Source organism: Vigna unguiculata, chromosome 2 (genome assembly GCF_004118075.2).
Source record: "Vigna unguiculata cultivar IT97K-499-35 chromosome 2, ASM411807v1, whole genome shotgun sequence".
Taxonomy (NCBI): domain Eukaryota; kingdom Viridiplantae; phylum Streptophyta; class Magnoliopsida; order Fabales; family Fabaceae; genus Vigna; species Vigna unguiculata.
The window spans coordinates 22,869,853-22,892,917 of NC_040280.1; the positions used below are offsets into that span (position 1 = coordinate 22,869,853).

The 23,065-nt window shown below is 33.2% G+C and overlaps 3 protein-coding genes across 8 annotated transcripts; 2 read left to right on the plus strand and 1 right to left on the minus strand.

Moving 5' to 3' along the window:
* Positions 1-1,988: 1,988 nt before the first annotated feature.
* LOC114173144 (aldehyde dehydrogenase family 2 member B7, mitochondrial-like) lies at positions 1,989-6,723 on the plus strand. The gene is made up of 11 exons (XM_028057386.1): positions 1,989-2,156; positions 2,683-2,820; positions 3,473-3,615; positions 3,728-3,881; positions 4,369-4,598; positions 4,705-4,794; positions 4,939-5,112; positions 5,202-5,339; positions 5,764-5,901; positions 6,000-6,061; positions 6,150-6,723. Exons 1-11 carry the CDS (start codon positions 2,078-2,080, stop codon positions 6,421-6,423), a joined length of 1,620 nt encoding a protein of 539 aa, XP_027913187.1. The 5' UTR covers positions 1,989-2,077; the 3' UTR covers positions 6,424-6,723.
* Positions 6,724-7,744: 1,021 nt separating this feature from the next.
* LOC114169609 (U-box domain-containing protein 19-like) lies at positions 7,745-10,102 on the plus strand. The gene has a single exon (XM_028054850.1). It carries the CDS (start codon positions 7,817-7,819, stop codon positions 9,896-9,898), a length of 2,082 nt encoding a protein of 693 aa, XP_027910651.1. The 5' UTR covers positions 7,745-7,816; the 3' UTR covers positions 9,899-10,102.
* A 3,028-nt stretch (positions 10,103-13,130) lies between these two features.
* Positions 13,131-19,520, minus strand: LOC114173719 (RNA-binding protein 25). 6 transcript variants are annotated; one of them, XM_028058281.1, is made up of 9 exons: positions 18,973-19,087; positions 18,511-18,591; positions 17,914-18,297; positions 17,518-17,774; positions 16,994-17,146; positions 15,744-16,152; positions 14,945-15,610; positions 14,274-14,863; positions 13,131-13,613 (listed from the first exon to the last, which is right to left on the minus strand). In XM_028058281.1, the coding sequence occupies exons 3-9, from the start codon at positions 17,927-17,929 to the stop codon at positions 13,362-13,364; spliced, it is 2,343 nt and encodes a 780-aa protein (XP_027914082.1). In that variant the 5' UTR covers positions 17,930-18,297; positions 18,511-18,591; positions 18,973-19,087; the 3' UTR covers positions 13,131-13,361. The 6 variants fall into 6 exon arrangements, with proteins under 6 accessions (XP_027914082.1, XP_027914081.1, XP_027914083.1 ...); XM_028058280.1 differs by having other exon boundaries at positions 17,914-18,353; XM_028058282.1 differs by lacking the exon at positions 18,511-18,591 and having other exon boundaries at positions 18,973-19,113.
* Positions 19,521-23,065: the final 3,545 nt, after the last annotated feature.

The following is a 23,065-nucleotide window of genomic DNA, read 5'->3' on the forward strand; positions in this document are numbered from 1 at the left end:
AATATGAAGATCCATGAGTTGCCATGATCATGATGAATGGATAAAAGAAAAGTGGATATGTGCCTAATGGAGGGGTATGGAGAAAAGAATCCAGAGGGGACGTGTTAGGGAGTCTTGGAAGAAATAAGATTTATGATTTCTTATAAGAATGGAGATAGTTAGGTTGAAGCGTGAGTGTGACAGAAGAAGATAGATTAAAGATGGAGATGTGAGTTGAAGGAGAAAAAATATTTTCAGTATTTACTGTGGGTCAACTTAATATTTACTGCAGGACAACTTAGGAATTATAATATATGTTTGGAGGTACAGGAGAATTTATTGGAGGTATAGGGAGAAGCTCCCATCAACGAATTGAAGGTGGAAATTCAGTTCTTTGATAACCCAATTCTTAACAAGCTCATTAAACAGATCCATTTGGAGATTTATTTTGCCACTGAATTTAGAAAAATATTTCATTTAACCCTTGAGGCATAACATTTATGGGCACAATGGAGTTAGGTCTAACTTGACATATTTTTTTAAGAATTAGGATCATAATAATAAAATATAAAATTTTATCTTAAAAATTCATATAAAATAAATAAATTAATACCTTATTTAGTAATTCGTGCAAATCTTCACACGAGAGGAGCGAATTGAGTAATTAATAATGCATGTAAAAAAAGAAGAAGTTATATTAAAAACCAAATTTTTGTAAGAACAACATAGTTTATCCTAAAATGTTGATATATCTAATCATTAAAAATAAAAAGAAAAATTGTAAATTGTAAAATTTGCATTCATTTTACTCTTTTTTCATTAATTTTGTGAAAACTACATAATTTTTTTTTATTTACGTTTTCATTTATTTCCATTTTATTTTTATTAAAAACAAAGAAAAAACAAAAAAGAATATTCAACTTGTAATGCACACCCTTAATAAAGGAAAATCTCTTTTATACACAATTCCATACTATTTTTATATTTTTGTAATTACTTTTATATATATATATATATATATATATATATATATACTTTTTTATTATTGTTCTCTTTTAAATTCAATTAACTTTATTTTCTCAGTTTTAATGTCTACAAAAAATATTTACAATAAAATTAATTGGTTCATTTTTATAACTTTTATATACATGTTTTTTTTTAATTCTAGTAATATATTTTATTTTGATAATGATGACAATAATCGTTTTTTTTTAATTTTAGTAGCACACGAGGCTGGCCAATCAATGCATTTTCGGCGCACCATGAATCACACTTGTACACAATAAATACTACATTTTTCTCAAAATACTAATAAATATTACCTAACACAAGTAGAAAACGTTCAGATCTCAAATTAGCAATTGAAAATATATTTACATTTTAAATTATTTCCATGATATTTTGAAACAACATGTAAAGTCTGTGATTGAAAAAACGTCAAAAGTAAGTGGCTGCCGAATTTTATATAAATAAATAAAATATATTTAAAATTAAAAAATAGTTTAATACAATAAAAATACTTTTTATTCAAAAATGTAAAGCAAACCATAAACTGATAACTACTATCTTAAATAATAATAATAATAATAATATTATTATTATTATTATTAGGTTGCAGTAGTAGTGTGTGACAAGGATAAGGATAAGAACTGAAATTTCAGGAACACAGAAAATAAGAAATAAAAGCTATTAACAGTTCAGACACGAGGAAGAAGAAGAAGAAGAAAAGTTTTGGAATATGAAAGGAAACTGTCAAAGAGTGTGATTGCTGCCATATCACTCTTTTCATTTATTTGACTCGAATTAGGTAACCAAAATGGTTGGTCCACAAAAGTTATCAATTTTTTGAGGAGGACAAAATAATAACGTAGTATCATAAATTATGAAGAAATAAACAAATCTAAAAAGTTAAATCCGTTATGGAAGGTGTGAGACATAACATCGTAATTTGTTTGGTCAAGTGTTTATGTCTCATCTTTTATGGCGTGACTGATAACAACATTTACATTGAAACTTGGTTACCGTTTCACACAAACTTCATAATCTAAAACTATAAATAGAGTAGAGAAGAGAGGCAAAAAACCAAAGAAAGTTAACCATGGCTTCTTCAAGGAGGATCTCAAGGCTGCTCTCTCCTTCTTTTCTTTCTGCTACCACTAATTCTTTGTTTTCTAGAGGTACTACTACTTCTTTATCATCACTTCCAAGATCTTGGCCTCATCTGGTTACTTTCATGTTTGGTTCTTGACAGCATCAAAATTAAGTGATCTTCAATTTTGTAGTATTTTCTGATCCTTATGAACTGTAGTTACCATTTGTTGGAGATGGTTGAATTGATCAACTGTTATATAATGTATTTTAAAAATTGTATGATCCATTACCAGAAGTGTGTACTCCATTCTGTACTCATTTATTGGTTGGCTTTTTTTCTTTTCTAGCCACAACCTGTTTCTTTCAAAGATTCACTTCCATTTTTTATGAATAATCCAAATGTGAAAATACTTACCATATTAAGTAAAATCGAGAAAGTTCAACACCATACTTAAAAAAGACTATTTCGGTTCATGTTAATACCTAGAAGAAGGATCATGTCTTTCGATGAGTGTTTTTAGGCCTTGATTTTGATTTGGGGTTTTCGTTAATGGACTTGTTTATTTTTAATCAGACTTTTTAAGGCCATTGACCCTTTTTTCTGATATTCAGGTGGAAGTGGTACTCTTGTTGGAGGACTAAGTAAATTCAGCACTACTGCTGCTGCCACTGAAGAACCAATTAAACCAGCAGTTAGAGTAGAACACACTCAGCTCTTAATCGATGGAAAATTCGTTAATTCTGCTTCCGGTTAGTCCTCTTTTTTTCACCCTTTCTAGTTTTATCTTCATCTATTTAGTGTGTTTGGGTGAGCACTTGCAAATTGGTTCTGAATGAATGGATGTGATTTATCTTGAAATTTTTTTATATTTTATCTTAAAGTTAGTAAAGAATCTTAATAAATAATTTTGTATCTAATGCATTAGTGAATTTTGTTGAAAATTATTTAAGTGTGAGTCCAAATCTTATATTTAGTAGAAATGAAAAAGTTAAATACTAAGATTCACAAATTTAATATTTCAAGATTTTGGTTAAAAACGGTGTCCTATCAGTTTTTTATATGAGTTTGACTCTTCTTATATATATCTAATATCTTTCTAATAAAAATTTCATGAATAAACCAATCATTGATATTAGAGTGGTTAATTCGTCTTGGTAACTCCATATAAAGAAAAAGATTCACAAATTCGATGCTTTAAAATTTTGAATTAAAAATTGTGTCAATATATAAGTTAGACTTATGTATCAATCCCATGACCCAAGACCATCAATTAGTTTCACAGGACCACTAGTATTTGAACATTATCCATGTGGTGAATGCAAATTGTTATTCATTATTTTGCACAAAAAGTCAGAATTTTGATGTGGTTATAACTTAATGTTGTGATTCCCCTTACATCAGGCAAAACTTTTCCAACGTTGGATCCGAGGACAGGAGATGTGATTGCTCATATTGCTGAGGGGGACCATGAAGATGTTGATCGAGCAGTTGCCGTTGCTCGCAAGGCATTCGACCATGGACCTTGGCCAAAGATGACAGCCTATGTATTTTCACCCTTACATTTGTTGTTGAACAACGTACAGATTCTATGATCTTTGGTTCCATGTTCATTCCACTAAATCCTTTTTTTTGTCTGCTTCTTGTACAAACGTGTAGGAAAGGCAAAAGGTACTGCTACGTGCTGCTGATCTGATTGAAAAGCACACTGATGAGATTGCTGCACTTGAGACATGGGATACTGGGAAGCCATACGAACAAGTTGCTAAAGTTGAAATTCCAATTATTGTTCGTCTATTTCGATACTATGCTGGTATGTTGATTTGAGAAACACTAACAACACTCTTTCAAAAGGGTTTTCTATTATTTTTGCAAACCGGTTTTGTAAAATTAAGATAAATTTAAAGTCCACTTTTTAACGTGATATCAAAACTATGAGTTAAAACTTATTCTAGCAAACTTGATTATTTGTTGAATCTATTTTTTCACCTGTTATTGGACTACTCATTAATGTTTTCTCTTACATTCTGAGAGAATGTATTTGAAATGTCCTATCAACTAGTGATAATGTCAATTTACATTACAAAATACATAAGATGAGTGTAAATCTCACCTTATAAGTTAATTTTTTAAGGTTGAGTTAGGCTTAAAATCTACTTCTTAACCATTATCGAGTGAAATGATCGAAAATCACAATTTTCAAAGGTCTTCATTTTCACTCAATTTTATAATTGTAGAGAATATGTTTTAACGTGTTAGAAATTTTGCTGCTAACACTTTTCATATTCAAAATTTGTCAGGTTGGGCAGATAAGATTCATGGTATGACAGTTCCAGCTGATGGGCCATATACTGTGCAAACATTGCATGAACCTATTGGTGTGGCCGGTCAGATCATTCCATGGAACTTTCCTCTTCTCATGTTTACCTGGAAGATTTGCCCAGCATTGGCCTGTGGTAACACTGTTGTCATCAAAACAGCTGAGCAGACTCCTTTATCTGCTTTCTATGCATCTAAGTTGCTTCATGAGGTGTGTGTTACATTACATTCCATACTTATTTTCAAAGAGAATTGTTAAATGAAAAGATTTCTAATTGTATATTCAATGTTCACACCAAATTCATCATCTCTCTCAGGCAGGACTTCCTCCTGGTGTGTTGAATGTCATATCTGGTTTTGGTCCAACTGCTGGTGCTGCCATTGCCACTCACATGAACATAGACAAGGTAATCAGATATTTTTACTAGTATTCTTTTTCACTCTTCCACCCCTTTTGATTCTCAACATTGGCAAATCCTTTTAGTGAAACAATGTGAGGAATTTGATGGTAGAAGAAATGCCAAATAAAGTATTTTTACTCTCCGTTGCAGCTTGCTTTCACTGGTTCAACCGATACTGGAAAAATTGTCCTTGAACTTGCAGCTAAAAGCAATCTTAAGCCTGTTACTCTGGAGCTTGGTGGCAAATCCCCTTTTATTGTATGTGAAGATGCTGATGTAGATGAGGCTGTTGAGCAAGCACACTTTGCATTATTCTTCAACCAGGTTCATCCTAATATCAAGTTTGTTATGTAAAACAATAGTCTTCCATAGAGTTCATCAATAGATTAACTTGTTCTTTTTGTGACATTCAGGGACAGTGCTGCTGTGCTGGGTCTAGAACATTTGTACACGAAAGTGTGTACGATGAATTTGTTCAGAAAGCAAAGGCACGTGCTTTGAAACGTTCTGTTGGTGATCCATTCAAAGTAGGAATAGAGCAAGGTCCTCAGGTAACATACCCTCATACACAGCTAAAAAACGAGTTCAGATTTTTTACTGAGTTTTTAGTGTTATCTTCTACCGAATATTAACAATACCCATATATTAATACTTTAAAACTATTTTTAATATATTTAAGAAGAATCAAAATCAGTGTCATTGGTATATTTTTATACAGAAAAACCCAACAGTTTTTAGTGTTATCTTCTACCGAATATTAACAATACCCATATATTAATACTTTAAAAATATTTTTAATATATTTAAGAAGAATCAAAATCAGTGTCATTGGTATATTTTTATACAGAAAAACCCAACAGAGAATCTAAATTCTCATAAACTCAAAAAGCATGGAAAGAATTACACTAATTTGATATACTTCCTAATATAAAATGTGTGCTCTATTGATGCTAACGTGTGTGATCCAAAAATCAGATTGATTCAGAACAATTTGAGAAAATATTGAAGTATATTAGATCTGGTGTTGAAAGTGGAGCTACACTTGAAACTGGAGGAGATAGATTTGGCAACTCCGGCTTCTATGTTCAACCTACTGTCTTCTCAAATGTTAAGGTACAATGAAACAATAACAAAGTCTGTCAGTTGCCTCTCATTGTAGTAATGATGATTAAAACATGAGTTCTTGTGTCACTGATTGTTAAAACAACCAGGATGATATGCTGATTGCAAAGGACGAGATCTTTGGCCCAGTGCAATCCATATTAAAATTCAAGTAAGAACAATGATTCCTATTTGCAATTAATATCATTATGCTTTCAGTTTTTGTTCATGCACTAATTAGGTTGAGTGTTTGATGATAGCGACATTGATGAGGTGATTGAAAGAGCAAATAACACACACTACGGGCTTGCGGCGGGAGTGTTCACAAAAAACATTGACACAGCAAACACTTTGAGCAGAGCATTGAAAGCTGGAACAGTGTGGGTGAACTGCTTTGACATATTTGATGCAGCAATTCCCTTTGGAGGGTACAAAATGAGTGGTCAAGGAAGAGAAAAAGGAGAATACAGTCTCAAGAACTACTTGCAAGTCAAGGCTGTCATCACACCCTTGAAGAACCCAGCTTGGCTTTGAACATCATTCACTTACCTTTATTTCATTCAAAGATTAATAATAAGTTCCAATAATCAAGAGCATTAAATTGTTTTTATTCATCTCATGGTATCGCATAATGTTCAAATATAATCCAGTTTCCTTTTTCCGCTTGAGAAAATTCTGTGGTGTAAAATTCAATGTGGAGATGGGTTTGTTTGTGTTTGTTGGTGGGATTGGAATCAAATTTGCTTAATGATGTATGTAATCATGTAACCTCGTATTACCTGTTCTCAGAAGACATTATTCAAGTGAAATTGTTTTGATTGAATTGTGATTCAATTTCTAATGATCGTATTTATTTTAGGGATAAATATGTTTTTATTCCTTCAATCTTTAGTAAAAATTGAAATTAATCCTTTTCGAAAACTTTGAATTAATTTAATCTTTTAACTTTGTAAATATGTGGATTTAGTCCTTTTAACAAATTTTTATTAAATTTATTTCACATTTCAAACACATTTCACTATAGTATTTTAGTTTGTTTACACCGTTTGACATATATTTGTTTTAATGTTAGTTGAAAAATATATTTGAAATGTAAAATAATCTTACAAAAGTTTGGTTTGGAAGACTAAATTTATACATTACTAAAAATGAGAGGGATTAAATTTATTCAAGATTTACAAAATAAACTAGTTCTAATTTTCACTGCTACATGTTATCAAAAATATATTTAACTTTTTTTTATCATATATAATAAAACGAGAAACGAGATATTTTAATAAATATTCTTTGACACACGTTTATCTATATATGGGCTGACGGCCCAACAAAAGAATAGGACCTATTGGACGCTACCCAAACATAAGACAGATCCATTTTATAAAATAAATTTAACCTTTTTTATAAATTAAAATCAACATATGCACCTTAGAAGATAAGAATTTAAAATTTTAAAAATAACTATTATTTCAAAATTTTCTTTACTAAAGAAAAAATTAGAATGTTTGACCAGAAAATAACGGAATAACTTAACTTAAATTCAATTATGGCCAACCCAAGCCGCAATTTTTATTTATTTACTTAAAGAACAAGGCTCCAACGTTGAAAACGCTGAACTTAGTCTTACAACTCCACGTTGTACACCATAGTAGCTGTCGGCTCCCTCTCTCCAAGCACCTTCAAAATCACGTTCGCTTCCCGCTTCTCACGCGCCACGCGTCACTCTCTCAAACACTTTCTCTCCACGGATCCACATAACCCCACGTGTCCCTGCATTCAAATCCTAAACTCAAAAACATCAAATCATATCTCGACGCGTGTCCCTCTTTTCACTTCCTATAAATATCCAAACCTACGTCCTCATGAAATCCAATCAAAACAAAACAAAATATCATATTATCCAAACACAAAATACAACGCAAACCTTTCCATGATCCGAAACACAAGCGGGTCGGGTCGCCGGATACTTACTTTCCCGGCGGTTCATCCATGCGAAAGCATCGCTCCCTCTACCCTTCTCCCTTCACTCATCACTCTCTGCAACGCTATCTCCTCTTTCCAGCACAGGTTCTCGTGTTTCCCTTGCAACAAGCGAAACGCGAGAAACGCTATTCGTTTGACCCATCTTCTCCAACCTTTCCTTCATGAAATCCGAGACTGCCATTCGGGTCTTCCTGATCCTGCAACCCTGAGCCTCTCCGAGCTCCATTTGACCTTCCAGAAGCTTCTTTTCCTTCTTGAAGATCTCTCCCGCGAAGGTGCCAAGCTTTACATGTTGATGGAATCGGATCGGGTTGCCACTCAATTTCGGGTCATATCAAGATCCGTGGCCACTGCCTTAGACGTTTTCCCTTTCGGTTCTGTGGAGATCTCCGAGGAAACCAAGGAGCATGTTTTGCTGCTGAACGAACAAGCCAGGAAGGGCAGGTTTGAATTTGAGGAAGAAGACAAACGGGTTGTGATGAGTGTTGTGTCGGGTTTGACCCGGTTTGAAAACCAGGTTGCCCCGGATGAGGGTGATCTGAGGTGGGTCATTGAGTATATTGGGGTTAAAGGGTGGAGTGAGTGTAACAAAGAGGTGAAGTTTTTGGAGGGAGAAATTGGGTTCAAGGGCTCCGATGAGAAGAGGAACAAGGTGACACTTTTGAGTAGTTTGGTAGGGTTCATGAGTTATTGTAGATGCCTTGTGATGGAGGTTGTTGATTCTGAAGAGAGTAACACAAAATTTGAGGGAAGGAGAGAAAGTAGTATTGAAAGTGAGATCCATCTGAGTCTGAGTTGTCTTAACCCGGACGATTTTCGATGTCCAATCTCTTTGGAACTGATGAGTGATCCAGTGACAATAGAGACAGGTCATACGTATGATCGTTCTTCAATTCTGAAGTGGTTCAGAAGTGGGAACATGACGTGTCCCAACACAGCCAAAAGGCTTATCACCACTGAAATGGTTCCAAACGTGGTCCTTCGGAGGTTGATTCAGCAGTATTGCCATGCGAATGACATAAGCATTCCCTTCGTTGATTCGGGTCGTAGGAATCGTGAGAGTACAAGGAGAGTGGAGCCTGAGAGTGTAGCAGCAGAGGGAGCAATGAGAATGTTGGCTAGTTTTCTGAAAGAGAAGATTGAGAATGGAAGTGGGGAAGAAAAGAACAGAGGTGCATTTGAAATAAGGCTTATTTCCAAAACAAGCGTTTTCAATAGGTCTTGTTTGGTGGAAGCTGGTTTGGTTCCTCTCTTGTTGAGGTTGCTGGCATCGATGGATTCGTTGACTCAAGAGAATGCTGCGGCAGCGCTTCTAAACCTCTCAAAATGCGCAAAGAGTAGAAGCGTGATGGTTGAGAAATGGGGGTTGGAATCGATCGTTGGGGTTTTAAAGAAGGGTGTGAAGATGGAAGCTCGGCAGCATGTTGCTGCGGTGTTGTTTTACCTTAGTGCTGAGTATGGGAACCTGATAGGGAAGGAGGAAGAAGCGATTCCATCATTGGTAAATCTTGTGAAAGATGGCTCTTATCGAAGCAAGAAAAATGGGTTGGTCGCAATTTTTGGCCTTCTTAAGCACCCGGAAAATCATAGGAGGGTGGTGGAAGGTGGAGCAGTTCCTTTACTTGTTGGCATCTTGAAAGGTTCTGAAAACGAAGACCTCATCACGGATTCTCTGGCAGTTCTGGCAACTCTGGCAGAGAAGAGAGAGGGAATGTTTGCAATTCTTGAGGAAGAGGCTTTGCATGTAGCTGTTGAAATTTTGAGTTGTTCCACTTCGAGGGTGGGAAGGGAACACTGTGTGGCATTGTTGCTTTCTTTGTCTGTGAATGGTGGAGAAGATGTGGTTGGTTACTTAGTGAAGAGTCCTTCTCTTATGGGATCCTTGTATTCTCAGCTAAGTGCAGGCACATCTCGAGGAAGCAAGAAAGCGAGTGCTCTGATTAGGGTCCTCCATGATTTTTATGAAAGGAGGTCCTCTGGCTTTAAGATTTCGGTTATTTCGCAGGAACAGTTCATTCATGTTCGGTAACCCAGTAGTTTTTGTTCACCTGGGTATTCTTTATTTGTTTGAAATTGTAGATACCGTTGTATAAATCTGTTTGTTTTTTGTACTCGAGATATTTATTGGCTCAAGTTTTAAAGAGCTAATAATCTTATCGGCTTCTGCTTTGCACAGAGCTTGTACACATGACTATAATTCATTGATTTGTATTAATCGAATAAGATTTTATTTTATCATGTTTATTAATAAGGAATAAATTTGGCTTTGTTTTGTTTTTTCCAAGATTTGATGAGCTTTTGTTTCCTTCTCCTGGTATACTACCCTGCAACTGCGAGAGTGGAGGTGCAACGAAAGTGTGGGTTTGCTTATGCTGATTTAAGCTGAAAAGGATAAAGAGATTGTTGGTTGTCAGCATTGTTACTCTTTTCACGCTCGTCAGAAAAGCAACGAATTGATATGGATTTGTAAAATTGATTTTGAATGAAATTGATTTAAAAGTGATGTGGTTTTTGTTTGGATGATATAAAATATTAACATGATTCTCATTTTAGATGTTTGGAAACATGTTTTCAAAATTAATTTTGAGTGTATAATTATTAAAGTTGACATTCATACTTATATATCATTTTTACAGAGATATTACTATTTTCATGTCTAAAATTGTTGCAAGAAATAATTTGTCAAGACTAGTAGTAGTAGGCATCATTTAACAACATCTTTGAAAAGTGTAATCAATTGGTGAGAAAATATAGTTCCTTATACCTAAATTTTTCACATTGAGAATAATAACACTAAAATCATTATTATGATAACAATACTAAATATAAACATAATTTGTGTTAAAATGCATACCTATTAAGCACATACCAATATTTTTCTCTTCCACCAATTATGTGATGCATCAATTGTATTCTTCATATCGTCTTATCAAGCCTATTTCTTTACCAAATAATTTATATTGTGTCCTTCAATCTTTCCCAAGATTATCATACTTATTTTTAAATTTTGACTTTATATAATATATTCTGGTTAGTTTCTTAAGTTTGATTTAATTATAAACTACCTCTTCTTAGTAGAATTAGTCATAAAGCATCCCCTATTTGTCACTTGTTTTGAACATGATATGATAAAATTCTCATTTGCTTTATGACTCCAAAGTGTCTTTTCTATTTTTGTAGATTCTAGATATGGACATATTTTTAATCATATTAGAAACCACATACTTTGGATAACAAATTAAACAAATAAATTCAAAACAAATATATCTATCATTAAATAAAATATAAATTCAAAAGATCAAGAGCAATTTTAGTGAGAATAAAATGAAGAAGAATAGTGAATATATAATAAACTATCTAACCTCTCTTCAACATTTCCCATGTGCCAAAAAATTTAGTAGTAAGAATGAATTAATGAAATATTAATAACTTTCAACAATCAAACCCTCTTCTGCAAAGAAAATATTCACAATTAATGCTGACAATAACATTAATTTTTCTAAATTTTTTTAAGAAGGATGTGAAAAAACTATATTCATAGGAGAGAAAAAAATGAACTACTACAAAAAGATAGGTGTTAACTCCATAAATGTGGTTACCTAACGCTTTTTAACTTCATTAATGCACTTGGAGGGTTATTACAATATTGATCCCTGTACAACATAGAAAACATTACTCTTTGTAATTTCATCAAACATTTCGTATGACAACTCTTGTTTTCGACATGCAATATGTGATTGATTCCTAAAGAAAGTTTTGGTGAAGGTTGAATCTTTCACAAATTAAAGAAACTAAAATCAAGAAAAGAAGTAAGAGGAGAAACTATCACAATTGGAATAACAAAAAACTTACAGCAACACCACATGCAATGAAGAGAATCTCACCTTAAAAAATATCAGCACAACCAGCTATGAGAGGTAAAAAATAAATCTCAAAAGTGAAACCCTAAATCAACTTTAGTTGACGAGGAAGCTAGAATGGATGACTTCTCTGCACACATAAATCTGTCAATCTTCAAATTGATTTTGGAAAACAATCACACAACCTACTAACATGATTTTGATGATATGATATGCCTTGAAGAATATCAACACAACCAGCTATGAGAGGTAAAAAATAAATATGAGGAAATGAAATCCCTAACTTCTCTCAAGACATGAATATGTCATCTTTAAAATAATTTTGGAAAATAACCAAACAATCTATTAACATGTTTTGGATGATCTCAATATGCATCAAAATTGATTTTTGGTGCCTCCATTAAGCCAAACAAACGGGCACTTATTGTAATTGATTATAGATGTTTTATTTTCTTCATATTTTATTATAATAATAATAATAATATTTCACGTTTCACTTAGTTTCACCATTTTTATCATAGATTATTTTCACTCTTTATTTATTTTTTCTTTTCTTTACTCCTTCACTTTCCCTCATTGCCCATCCCGTAATCCAAAGAGAAGCTATGTTCTATGCTCACTTTTCTAATTTCCGAAGCCAGGACCACGGAACTTCAAGTGAAAATGCTTCTTTTAATCAGGCAAAGCTGACATTTTGTCAGTGAATAATTAATTTACTCACTCATATTGAAATTTTAGTCTATTTTTGCCTAGTATTAGTATTAGAGTTACTTTGATCGTTAACACAGAATTAAATTCAATAATAAATATTAAATCCGAAACTTACGATCTTATATTTCATATGACCGACGTGAACAGAGAGAGATATTCTGGGACGGGAATATTTTGGCTTTCATCCTCAGTGCATAAGGGCGCCAACGAATCGTACCTAACCAAATTAAGATACAATTTTGGAAGAAAAAGTTGTGACAAAACTCAATGGCTAATTTGAAATCTATACATAAAAATCGAAAACATCATAGTCTTAGCAAAAACATTTTTTTTCCTACAGCATTCTTTTGAGTGTTAAAATTGGAAATTCAGCCACATTACATCGTCTACCAATATAACAAATACAAGTACATAGTTCACTTGTCCTTTTGACATACCCGAAAAGTAATGTTAAATCCAGCCCGGGAGCAAGTACATATTTCACAGAATTTCGGCTCTCTTTTTTACTGTGACAATGTAAACACTGGAGTTTCAAGAATCATGATATTCACTCCATAGACCAAGGCTCCAATCTGATAAAAAGTTAAATTGGACTTGCTACTGAACCGGTACGTGAGACCAGACGAAAAGAAGTCACATTAGAGAAAAGTAAAGGTGAAGTATTATGTTTGACTTATTTGCAAGGAAACGAAAGCACAAGTCCAGGATAATTATAAAAGAAATTCAAAGCTCTAAACTATTCACATGACAAAATTTGCCACCAGATTCTCATGGATGACAGGTTTATCCGAATAACTTCTTGAATGTTGAAGCAATTTTACGATTATGCAGCCATTTTACAATTTAGGGTAAAGACATGTCAAGGGTCATGGTATCAATCCAATAGAAGAAGTGACGAAATAACATACAAAAACTGAAAAATCATGATTTTGACCTCAGAGCTAGACCTGTCTCTACCTTCTTTATTTCAAAGATAAGCATCCTCCACATCTTCAGAACGAACATTTCAGCCTCTTCGTCCAAAATAATCTGAAGACGATCAAGCATTTGGGATGCTTTCACATGTTCTTGTGTACTAGAAACAATATAATCTATCAATGTAGTCTCTTCTTCCCCCAAAAACTCTTTGATTTTCTTTGAAATCCACGGTCTCATTCTTTCATGCAGTTGATGCTGAAAATGAGCAAAATAAAAAAATAAATTTAGAACACAACATCATTTTCTACGTTTCAGACTGCAGCACAAACCCAAAAAAAAAAAATAACATTAAACAATAGCAGTTTATACATAAAAAATTATAGTGCAAGAGCAGTTCCACTCACTGAGCACGAGTGAAGCAATCTTCAAAAATACAAAATATAAAGCTTAATTACGTTCCTAAAAAGATGAGAAGGTCCCTATCTAGCATCATTTCATTTTTATATGTGTTACTGTAAATCTCAATGTACAATCCTTTGCAGAAGGACACGTTGTTTTTCTAGGCACCCAGAAGAGTTCCTTCCACACACATCTATTGCAATGCTTCAACCTTACAGGATTACAGCTAATGACCCCAAAAAAGTGATCAAGGTATGGATGAACTTCCTTTCTGTAGACTCCTCAAACTTCTGTTGTTTTCCTAGGCTCCTAGAACAGTTCCTCCCACACACAACTACAACAATCCCTAAAACTTTCGGTCAACAACCTTACACAATTACACTAACGGCCCAAAAAAATGATCAAGGTATACCAGTCTGGCTCACAAGCCAAATGAAATATAGATAAGCCAACTCTTCTTTATTAGTTCAAAATCAAATAATTACAAATCAAAATCTGCAAATTGGTATCACATACCTTATCATATACTGCCCAGTCTATCTCATACGAAAACAACTCCTCTTTGGTCTTTGGTATCATATCAATCAATTGTTTAGCATCCAAAAGCCTCTTGTTATCAGAAGTCTTAAGTTTCTCCGATACATGATCTCGATCCCTGTCACGTTCAGGAATTCTGTCCTTGTTTTCATCTCTGTTGTGAGTACCATCTTCATCATTTCTGTCCCTATCACGGTGGTTAGACTTATCATTTGAACGCCTACTTCTATCCCGTTCTCCATCCAGCTTATCTTCCTTGAAATTTGTACTGGATATGCGCTTTGCAAATTCGGCAGCAGCAGCCAAATTTGGTGGTGTTGGACCAGGCACTGTAGGTTGAACAGCCTGCAATTCTTCAGTTGAGTAATCAATTGGAACCAATGGCCTCATTTTTTTGTCCTTGTGTGCATCATCATCCTCCTCTTCATGGAAAACAGAAGGCACAGTTGTTCTTTTCCCTGAACCAACTAGGCCAAATCCCAATTTTTTTGTAGGAGCATTACCTTGTGTATCAGTTGGAGCAACTATGGTTAATTCATCACTGGTGACATTTAGTGCATTCCCATCACCTGCCATTTCAAAGAATTACTACCTTTAATAGTATGAAAGAGAGACAAGAAACCACGATTGTGAATAGTTATGAAAATTACCAGTATGATCTTCACGACTATAATCAGCTATAGTATCTTGTTCAGTAACATTACTTTTGACTTCATCAGTAACCTCTTCAGTAATCATATTTTCGTTACCACCATTTACCACATGCTCAGTTAATAGTTTTAAAGCATCTCTTTGCCGTTTTTGTTCCTCCTCAGCCTTCTTCTTAGCCTCAGCAATTTCTTCCTCTTCCTTTAGTTTGTCAAGCATGTCATCTTCCTTCTCACGCAACCTCTTCTTTCTCTTCTCCTCTATCGCACTTCTACGCCACCTCTTCCTAGAATCTTCATCCTCATCCTCTTCATCATAAAGTATCTCCTTTCTCCGTTTACGTTCCCTTTCCTTCTCCTTCTCTTTTTCATATTGACGCTCTTTCTCTTTCTCTCGTTCTCTATACTCCCATTCCTTCAAATATGCTTCGTATTGACGTTCAGCCTCCTCAATTCTTCGTCTTTGTTCCCTCTCTTTCCGAATACGTTCCCGCTCTGCTTCTCTCTCATATCTTTCAAGTTCTCTTTCCTTTTCTCGTTTTAGTTCCCTATCTCGGTCCCTCTCTCTGCTTTTTCTATCATGTCTTCTATCAGGGCTTTCAGACCTATCCCGTTCACTGCTAGGTTTATCACTGTTTGTCTCTTTCTCACTTTTATTTTCAGCAGATTCTACACAATTTCAAAAGAAAAGTTTCAGAATAATAAATTGATAAACAAAAGAGATAAAGGTGTCCTGACGATAAGATATAGCCCTTTTGTGTCTATAGTCAACAGAGAATAGATACACGAATTTTTCCCTCACCATTCTTCTCTGTATCAACAGAGTCTCCCTCTCTTGTTTTAACAAGTTGTTCTGAGGTTAAATTCACAGAACCATCACCACTTGGCTGTGCAGGTGGTGGAGGCAAAGGTCTTGTCTTCAACCTTTCCTCTATCATCTTTGTGATCTTTTCTAAAGCCTCACGATCCCCTTCTCTATCTTCATCAGTGACAATCCCAAAGTTTGTCACATCATGGGATTCCTTATTTGCTGATTCACTATCCACTTTATTTGAGGATTCTTTCTCAGCCTTTGTACCCTCATTTGCACTAGAAGTTTGTTCACCTTCGTCTTTCTCAACTACTCCTGCCTGAGTTTCTTTGTTCAAGTTCTCAGCTTTTTTCTGAACATACCGCTCCAGGTGTTCTTTCATGGCTTGATTCACATTGACCTATTAAAAAATATATAATAAATGGCTAAAGATCGTTAAATGTACAAGGGAAACAATGTAATTTGTCAGCATAGCTTTTAATATAAGAATTACAGGTCTTGTTCGGATAAACTTTATGCACTTTACTTGTCGGAAAAATGCAGATGCAGTAGTACATACAATAATAGAGCTTAACACACATGGTGTGCACCAAACAGAAACTTCAAAAACAAAAACCAGTATACCAATTCCGCATAGCCCATACAAATAAAATATAAACTCACAAGTCTATGTGTAGAACCCATCATGTCAACCGAATTTTAAGAAACCACTACATATATACAAAGGAAGTACCAATCTTTTTGTTTACACGTCAGTGGCAAACTTAATTATCAAGTAACTCAATCACATTAATGTTCATATTCATTAAAATGACTCAGATCAAATTACTATTAGTATAGCCTTGCAAAAAAATAACATATCAAAGATTATACCTTTAGGATCCTTTTGTTACACAGGATAAGATACGATAACTATCCCATCCTATTGTAGTTTAATGTTTATTGCACCAACATGACATGACAATGTTATTCTGTCACTTTAACGTATTTTTTACCACAAGGAGAAAGCTGGATTAAGTCTAACAAGATACAATAAATTCTATATATATAATATTCACACATATGTTTAGTTTATAATGGAAATTAAAATTGTAAAAAATAATCTCATCATCCAAATATAATTTTAAAGAAAAATATTTACATCATAATATTAACTTTACAATATTTATATAATTTATTTATAATTTTAAGAAAAAGTAATTATATAAATAAAATAAAATTTTGTATAAGATGAGACATACCTTCAGTTCCTGCCCGTCAATATTCAATTTAGTAAGGAGTCGCAAGGCACGGAGAACCCCTTCTGCAGACTCAAACTCATAAAACCCAAAACTGGTAGGTGTTCCGGTGGATAAATCTTGAGGACGTTTCCAGGTCTTGATAGTTCCACATAACTTAAAGGAAATAAAAGAATTAGTATGTTTATAAATTATACATAAGGTTCTAGGCCAACTATGTCTAGTTCATATGAAAAAAAAAAAATGCTGGAAAGAGAATAATGGAAAGAAATTGTTTTCTTTTTTAATTAAAAGACATGCTAAAAAGTTTATACTAGCTAAAAAGTTTATACTAACTAGACAATTTTTAAAAAATGACAAATAAAAAAGAAAACCACAAAAATTAAGTGAATTTAATGTTTTCCCAAAGCCAAAAGTAGTAGCTTCTGAAGAAGCCCTTAAAGGTGTTGCATGATAGAAACACACACTTGTCGTAAATAACCAAACTCTGCTCCCACCCAAGTAAAGAACAAACTTAAAAAAATTACTTGAAGGAGAGAGAGCATGAACTCATTTTCCACAGTTGATGCAATCTTGCCAATGTAAACTGTGTTTTGAGGCTTCTCAGCTGGGGTAGCACTAGGCGCTACCATAGGTCTGACAACAGGAGGAATAATTGGACGAACAGTAGGAATCCCTGCTACAGGTGGGCGTGATATTGGAGGTATGTTAACTGCTCCAGGAGGGCGTGGAGGAAAGACAGGACGAACCATAGTTCCATAAGGAGGGGGATAACGAGGAATTCCTGTACAGAGTAGAAAAGCGTCTATGCAAATATATTAGACCAGATTATGAATGAATATGTATGCACCATAAACAAATCAGTATAACACTAAAGATATATGCCAGAAAAAAATGTGACAAGAACAATGGAATGCTGTTACCACACATCAAAAGCATAACAGAGATGGCAGCACAGCCAACAATCACCAGCTGAAATGACAACCTGAAGAGAATAATAACAAATTCTATCGAGTTTGAAATTCACACAATGTGTTAAAAGTGCTTACCTTTGTCTGACAACTTGAAACATAGCAGGCTTCTCAAACTATCCCATCCACCAATTGCAAATAGTAACTTGCATAATCTTATGGTATGTATGGTTTAATAAGAAGAAATTTTAGTTGAATTATATGTTCTTTTTTTATACAGCAGCATGCCTTGCAGCATAAAAAATTAAATGAAACTGCAATAGAGAGAAAAGATTGCAATACCTCATGACACAAGGCCAACGTGTGCATTCATTCAGTTGCAAACATTGTCGGTTTCTGGAATTCATAAAGCCATTGAAGGGAAAGTACTCTTATAACTAGCAGAAAGTGGCCTACTAAAACGAGAGCACGACACAACCATACATTATTTATATCGACAAAAGAACAATCACTCTTTTATTTTTTTTTGTCAGCAATGCTCCGCATAATCGTCATTTCCAATTCCATAAAAGACAAGACAAGCTAGAGACCAGGCAAATATGTGCATACCAAAAAATGAGTTGTTTGTAGAGAGGTGTCTTTAAGCAATATGAAGCCCTCCAACCTTTCTCAATGAATTCAATCAAGACACTGTAGGAGAAAACATCCTGTCAACGATGCCCCTTATCTAACCATTAAGAACTCTCTCAAATCTCTCAAACCCACTCTTCCAAAACAAACGCTTCTCCCTCATAAAAAGCATAACAGCTATGCTACCCAGAGCTGCCTTCTACAGTCAGCACTCACCACACATACTCTCAATAATAACAGTCTTCACACATTTCACAGCTAATAATAACCATCACGCAGTAAAGAAACACGTTGAAAATTGACAATTGACAATAAGTATAATTCCAAATTCATGAAACATTGAGACACCATCCATCGAACCAGCGCTATATTAAATTAAATCAAATTAAATGCAAATTCACTGAAACAAACGGAACAAGAATAATTGAATGAATGACCCACCCGCGGGAGTTACGGTCGGAGCTGGAGCGTAACCGTTAGGGATCGGAGTAAAGGGTCGCATGGCCGGGTTGCCAGGTTGAACCTGGTACGACATCATCGGCTGCATCTGCTGTGGCACAGCAGCGCTCGCCACGCCGGGAGGCGGAACGGCAGGATTTTGGTACACCGGGTGGGGCGCTGGGACGGGGGAGAATTGAGGCACCTGAGGAGCAAGCGGGCGGAATGAGGGAGGGAGAACGCCGGGGACCTGCGGTGGAGTGCCGGCCGGAAAGAGTAGTGCGGGCGGCGGAGGGAGCAGCGTTGGATTGGGATTAGGGTTTACCGCGAGGGGAGTAGATGAAGGTGGTGTTGAGGATTGGGGGAGTGGATCGGGTGGGTTGGGTGGTGCGGATTCAGAGGGTTGGGGATTGGGAGGTAGGGTCGCCGGGGAAGAGGCGGAATCCGCCATGGAACAAGAAAAGAGTTTCGGGATTTGTTTGTGAGAGTGAAAATTGACCTCTTAGTGTTTGTGTTTTTGTCTGCGTGCCCTAAAAATATGACGCAAAACAATGCAATGCACTATGCACAAAGTCTCTCTTTAGGATCAAAAAGTGTGATGATATGAGTCTGTCTGAAATAAAATGTGTTTTACACTATTACAGTTTTGTCCTCTAGGTAAGTTTTTTTTTTCATTCCAAAACCAATTAAGCTAAACTAAGAAGCCTTTGATCATAGAATCATTACTGTGTAAGGACAAATATCTGGGAATTTTGAGTTGTTAAAAACTATATGAATTTTATTATGACAAATGATTTGTTCTACTTACCCTATGAACAATTTGATTGTTTTGGAAGGATACTAAAAGCTTTCATATAATTATTAATGTTTACTAATGTATTTAGATATTGTTTACTAGGAAAGAATAAAGAGTGGTTATGAATTATTTGAAAGTTATATTAGATAAAATACCGTAGTGTCATTGGAATGTTTTAGTTATTTTAAGTATTTAGTTTTTATTTATTTATTTTTACTCTTGTATATTCAGATGATATAAGTAATCTACTTAGAGGATACAATAACAATGTCATAATGACTAAGTATGTAGAGACAATAACAACCATCTAATTAAATCTAATTAAATTATGAATTACAAATAAAATAAATTCAAATATTTGTTTATTAACAACTCATTTATTATCCACCTCCATTAATATCTGAGCGTCTTAACAGTACATTTGGAAACTATTTCATGCTATACTGAACTTTCTTGCAGTACCAGGGGAAGGATTAGGATAAGTAATAAGTATATCTTAATTGTTGCAAAAATGTTTTGTATAAATCATGGGATCATGTTTTAGTTACTATACAAATATAAAAAAATGAGAGAATAAGATGAGTTATGATTTTTTTTTAAATTTTTTATTATCTTTGTAGGTTTATAATGAAAATAAATAAACATGAATAAATAGATTAACAAAATAAAATTAGGTATAATGAGAAAGTATAATTTTAATTTTGTAACAAAATAAAAAATTATTTCATCGATAATGATTATATCGATTACATTCTCATCACATAGGTTATATTCAAACTATTTACATATAAGTACAAAATGTTAAAATGAAGATGAAAATACTAAATGTATTTGTTCATATTAAATACCGATATATTGAGAATATTTTTTCTTTTAATTTACTATTTACAAAACTTATCTTCAAATTGGTAAAAAAATATTATTCATTTTTAGTTTATGTATAATATCTTGAAATTTATCTAAAGTAAACATGTTTGTTATTTGATGTCAATATTATTTTTTATTAAGTATATGTTAGTTTTAATATATATATATATATATATATATATATATATATATATATGGGTGTATTGTAGTTTATGAACATTCTTTGTGACTCATTCTTATCAAGTATAATTTTAAAGGAATGTCAAACTTTTTTTAAGGTTATCTAGCAGAGTCTTGCATATCTTTGTTTAAGAAAATAAAGTACATTTATTTGTGTTGAAAGATAAAAAAACATTTAAAAAAAACAATAGGCTTTGTGGATGTAATATGAAAAATAAAAAACTTTAATATAGTTTTACAGATATATTGAATTCATCGTAGAACTATTATTTATAAACTTTAATAACATATTATTATATCACTATATTCCAATTTGATATTTTGTTTAACATCGTGTACAAAATTATAAAATTAAATTTATTTAGTAATCGAGATAACTCATGATGCTAGTAAAAAATATATGTTAATGGACAAATTCATATGATCATCTAACCAATCTTATGTAAGATTATGATTTTTTTCTGACCAATTAGATACACGATCATTTTATCTCTATATATTTTCTATATATTTTGTTTGTTAAACATACATTTATTTATGTTATTATAATGTTATATACATATAAATTTATGTCGCGGAAGTTTTTTTATACTTTTACAATTAAATAAAATATATATTAATTTAAAATGCATCACAAAACAAATTAAATTATATTAATTACATATTTAACAAAAGGAAAATGATATTTTAACCCACTTTTTTTGACCCATTTTTAACCCATTACTCTTATCACTCTTAGATCATCTATTTTAATTGTTTGTAGTGATGTGATGTAATGATCTAAGGGTGATGAGAGTGGTGAGTTAAAAGTGGGTTAAAGTATCATTATCCTTAACAAAATAAAGGGTTATGTTAGAAGCTATTGTGTATAATCCCATCTTTACAATTCCTTGTTTTCTTCCTTCTAACAAAAAAAATGTGAGTTCCTTACCTTTAAAACTTTATTATAACATCTCAAAATTTACGACATAATTATTCAAATGAATTTGCAATTAAATAAACACAACTTCTCAACATTTTAGATTTGTTAAAACAGATGCGTCTAATCTACATAAACCAATATGGGAGGTGGATTGGATTTTCAAGATTTTATTGTTTTAAGAGATTTTGAACTGTTTTTCAATCTTTATGAATGCTTCAATATATTTAAATTTATCAATTGCATTAATGGATTAATTCAAGCAATCGGCAGTAACAGAAAAGATGAATGAAATAAGAGAACACAATAATTTTTATACTGGTTAATTCAAAATGAATCTACATCCAATCTTCTTCTAAGAACATGAGCTTAGAATGATTCCACTAAATCAATAGAATTCCAAGAATTACAAAATCACATATGTATAATCCTATACTCTAATGACCCAAGAACTTGATTCATCAATCAATAACTATCCCTAAATGCAATGCTACACACAATTGCAATTAGCCATTCACCTACAATTAAATAATAATGAAAAGAATAGTAATTCAAAAGAAATGAACGAGTACAATTAGTTTTGTGCAAACATGGCAATTGGTTCTTAATGTTAAGCTTAATCTCCCAATATTAACTCCATCCTTAATCTTTTTGAACGCCCAACAGAATAGTCTCTTCAAGAATTTAAGAATTGTCTTTTCTCAATCTCTCAAATCTAGTTTTGTATGCTATGTCTCGTATCTTTAAAAATGAACTCGAGATTTGATTAAAAAAGGAATTTTGCTTGTTAGATTAATGGATTAGATGTTTTACCTAATTGACTATTGTGATTGAATTTTGATTATAGTGCCTGTAGTGCACTTCAATAATCCATTAAATAAGTTGTTTATCCATTAAGGACTTCTATAACACTCAAGTTTTTGCAATTAAGAATTGAATTTGTTGATCTAGACAGTGCTAGGCTTGACTTACATTTATTCTAAGCATGCACTATTTATTTAAATGAAAGATCTAACTTATCACTATAGTCAATGCCTAACCACGTTGCTTAACTTTGAACATCATCAAAACTTCAATTTAGTGAGTAACCTCCCCCTTTCAACAAGATTTTCATGAATCATAACTAATTATGCCAAAAGAAATCAAGTTGATAACAAAAAAAATTAATGTTCATATATTTAGTTTAAACTCGCATAATCATTCTTTAATTACTTAAAACTCTTGAACACTATCATTATATTTTTTGTGTCATAAAGTTCTCGATTCAATACAAATAGTGTCATTAGATTGTAGATCCTATGATACAACTTGTGTGTTATCCTACCTTTTTTGTC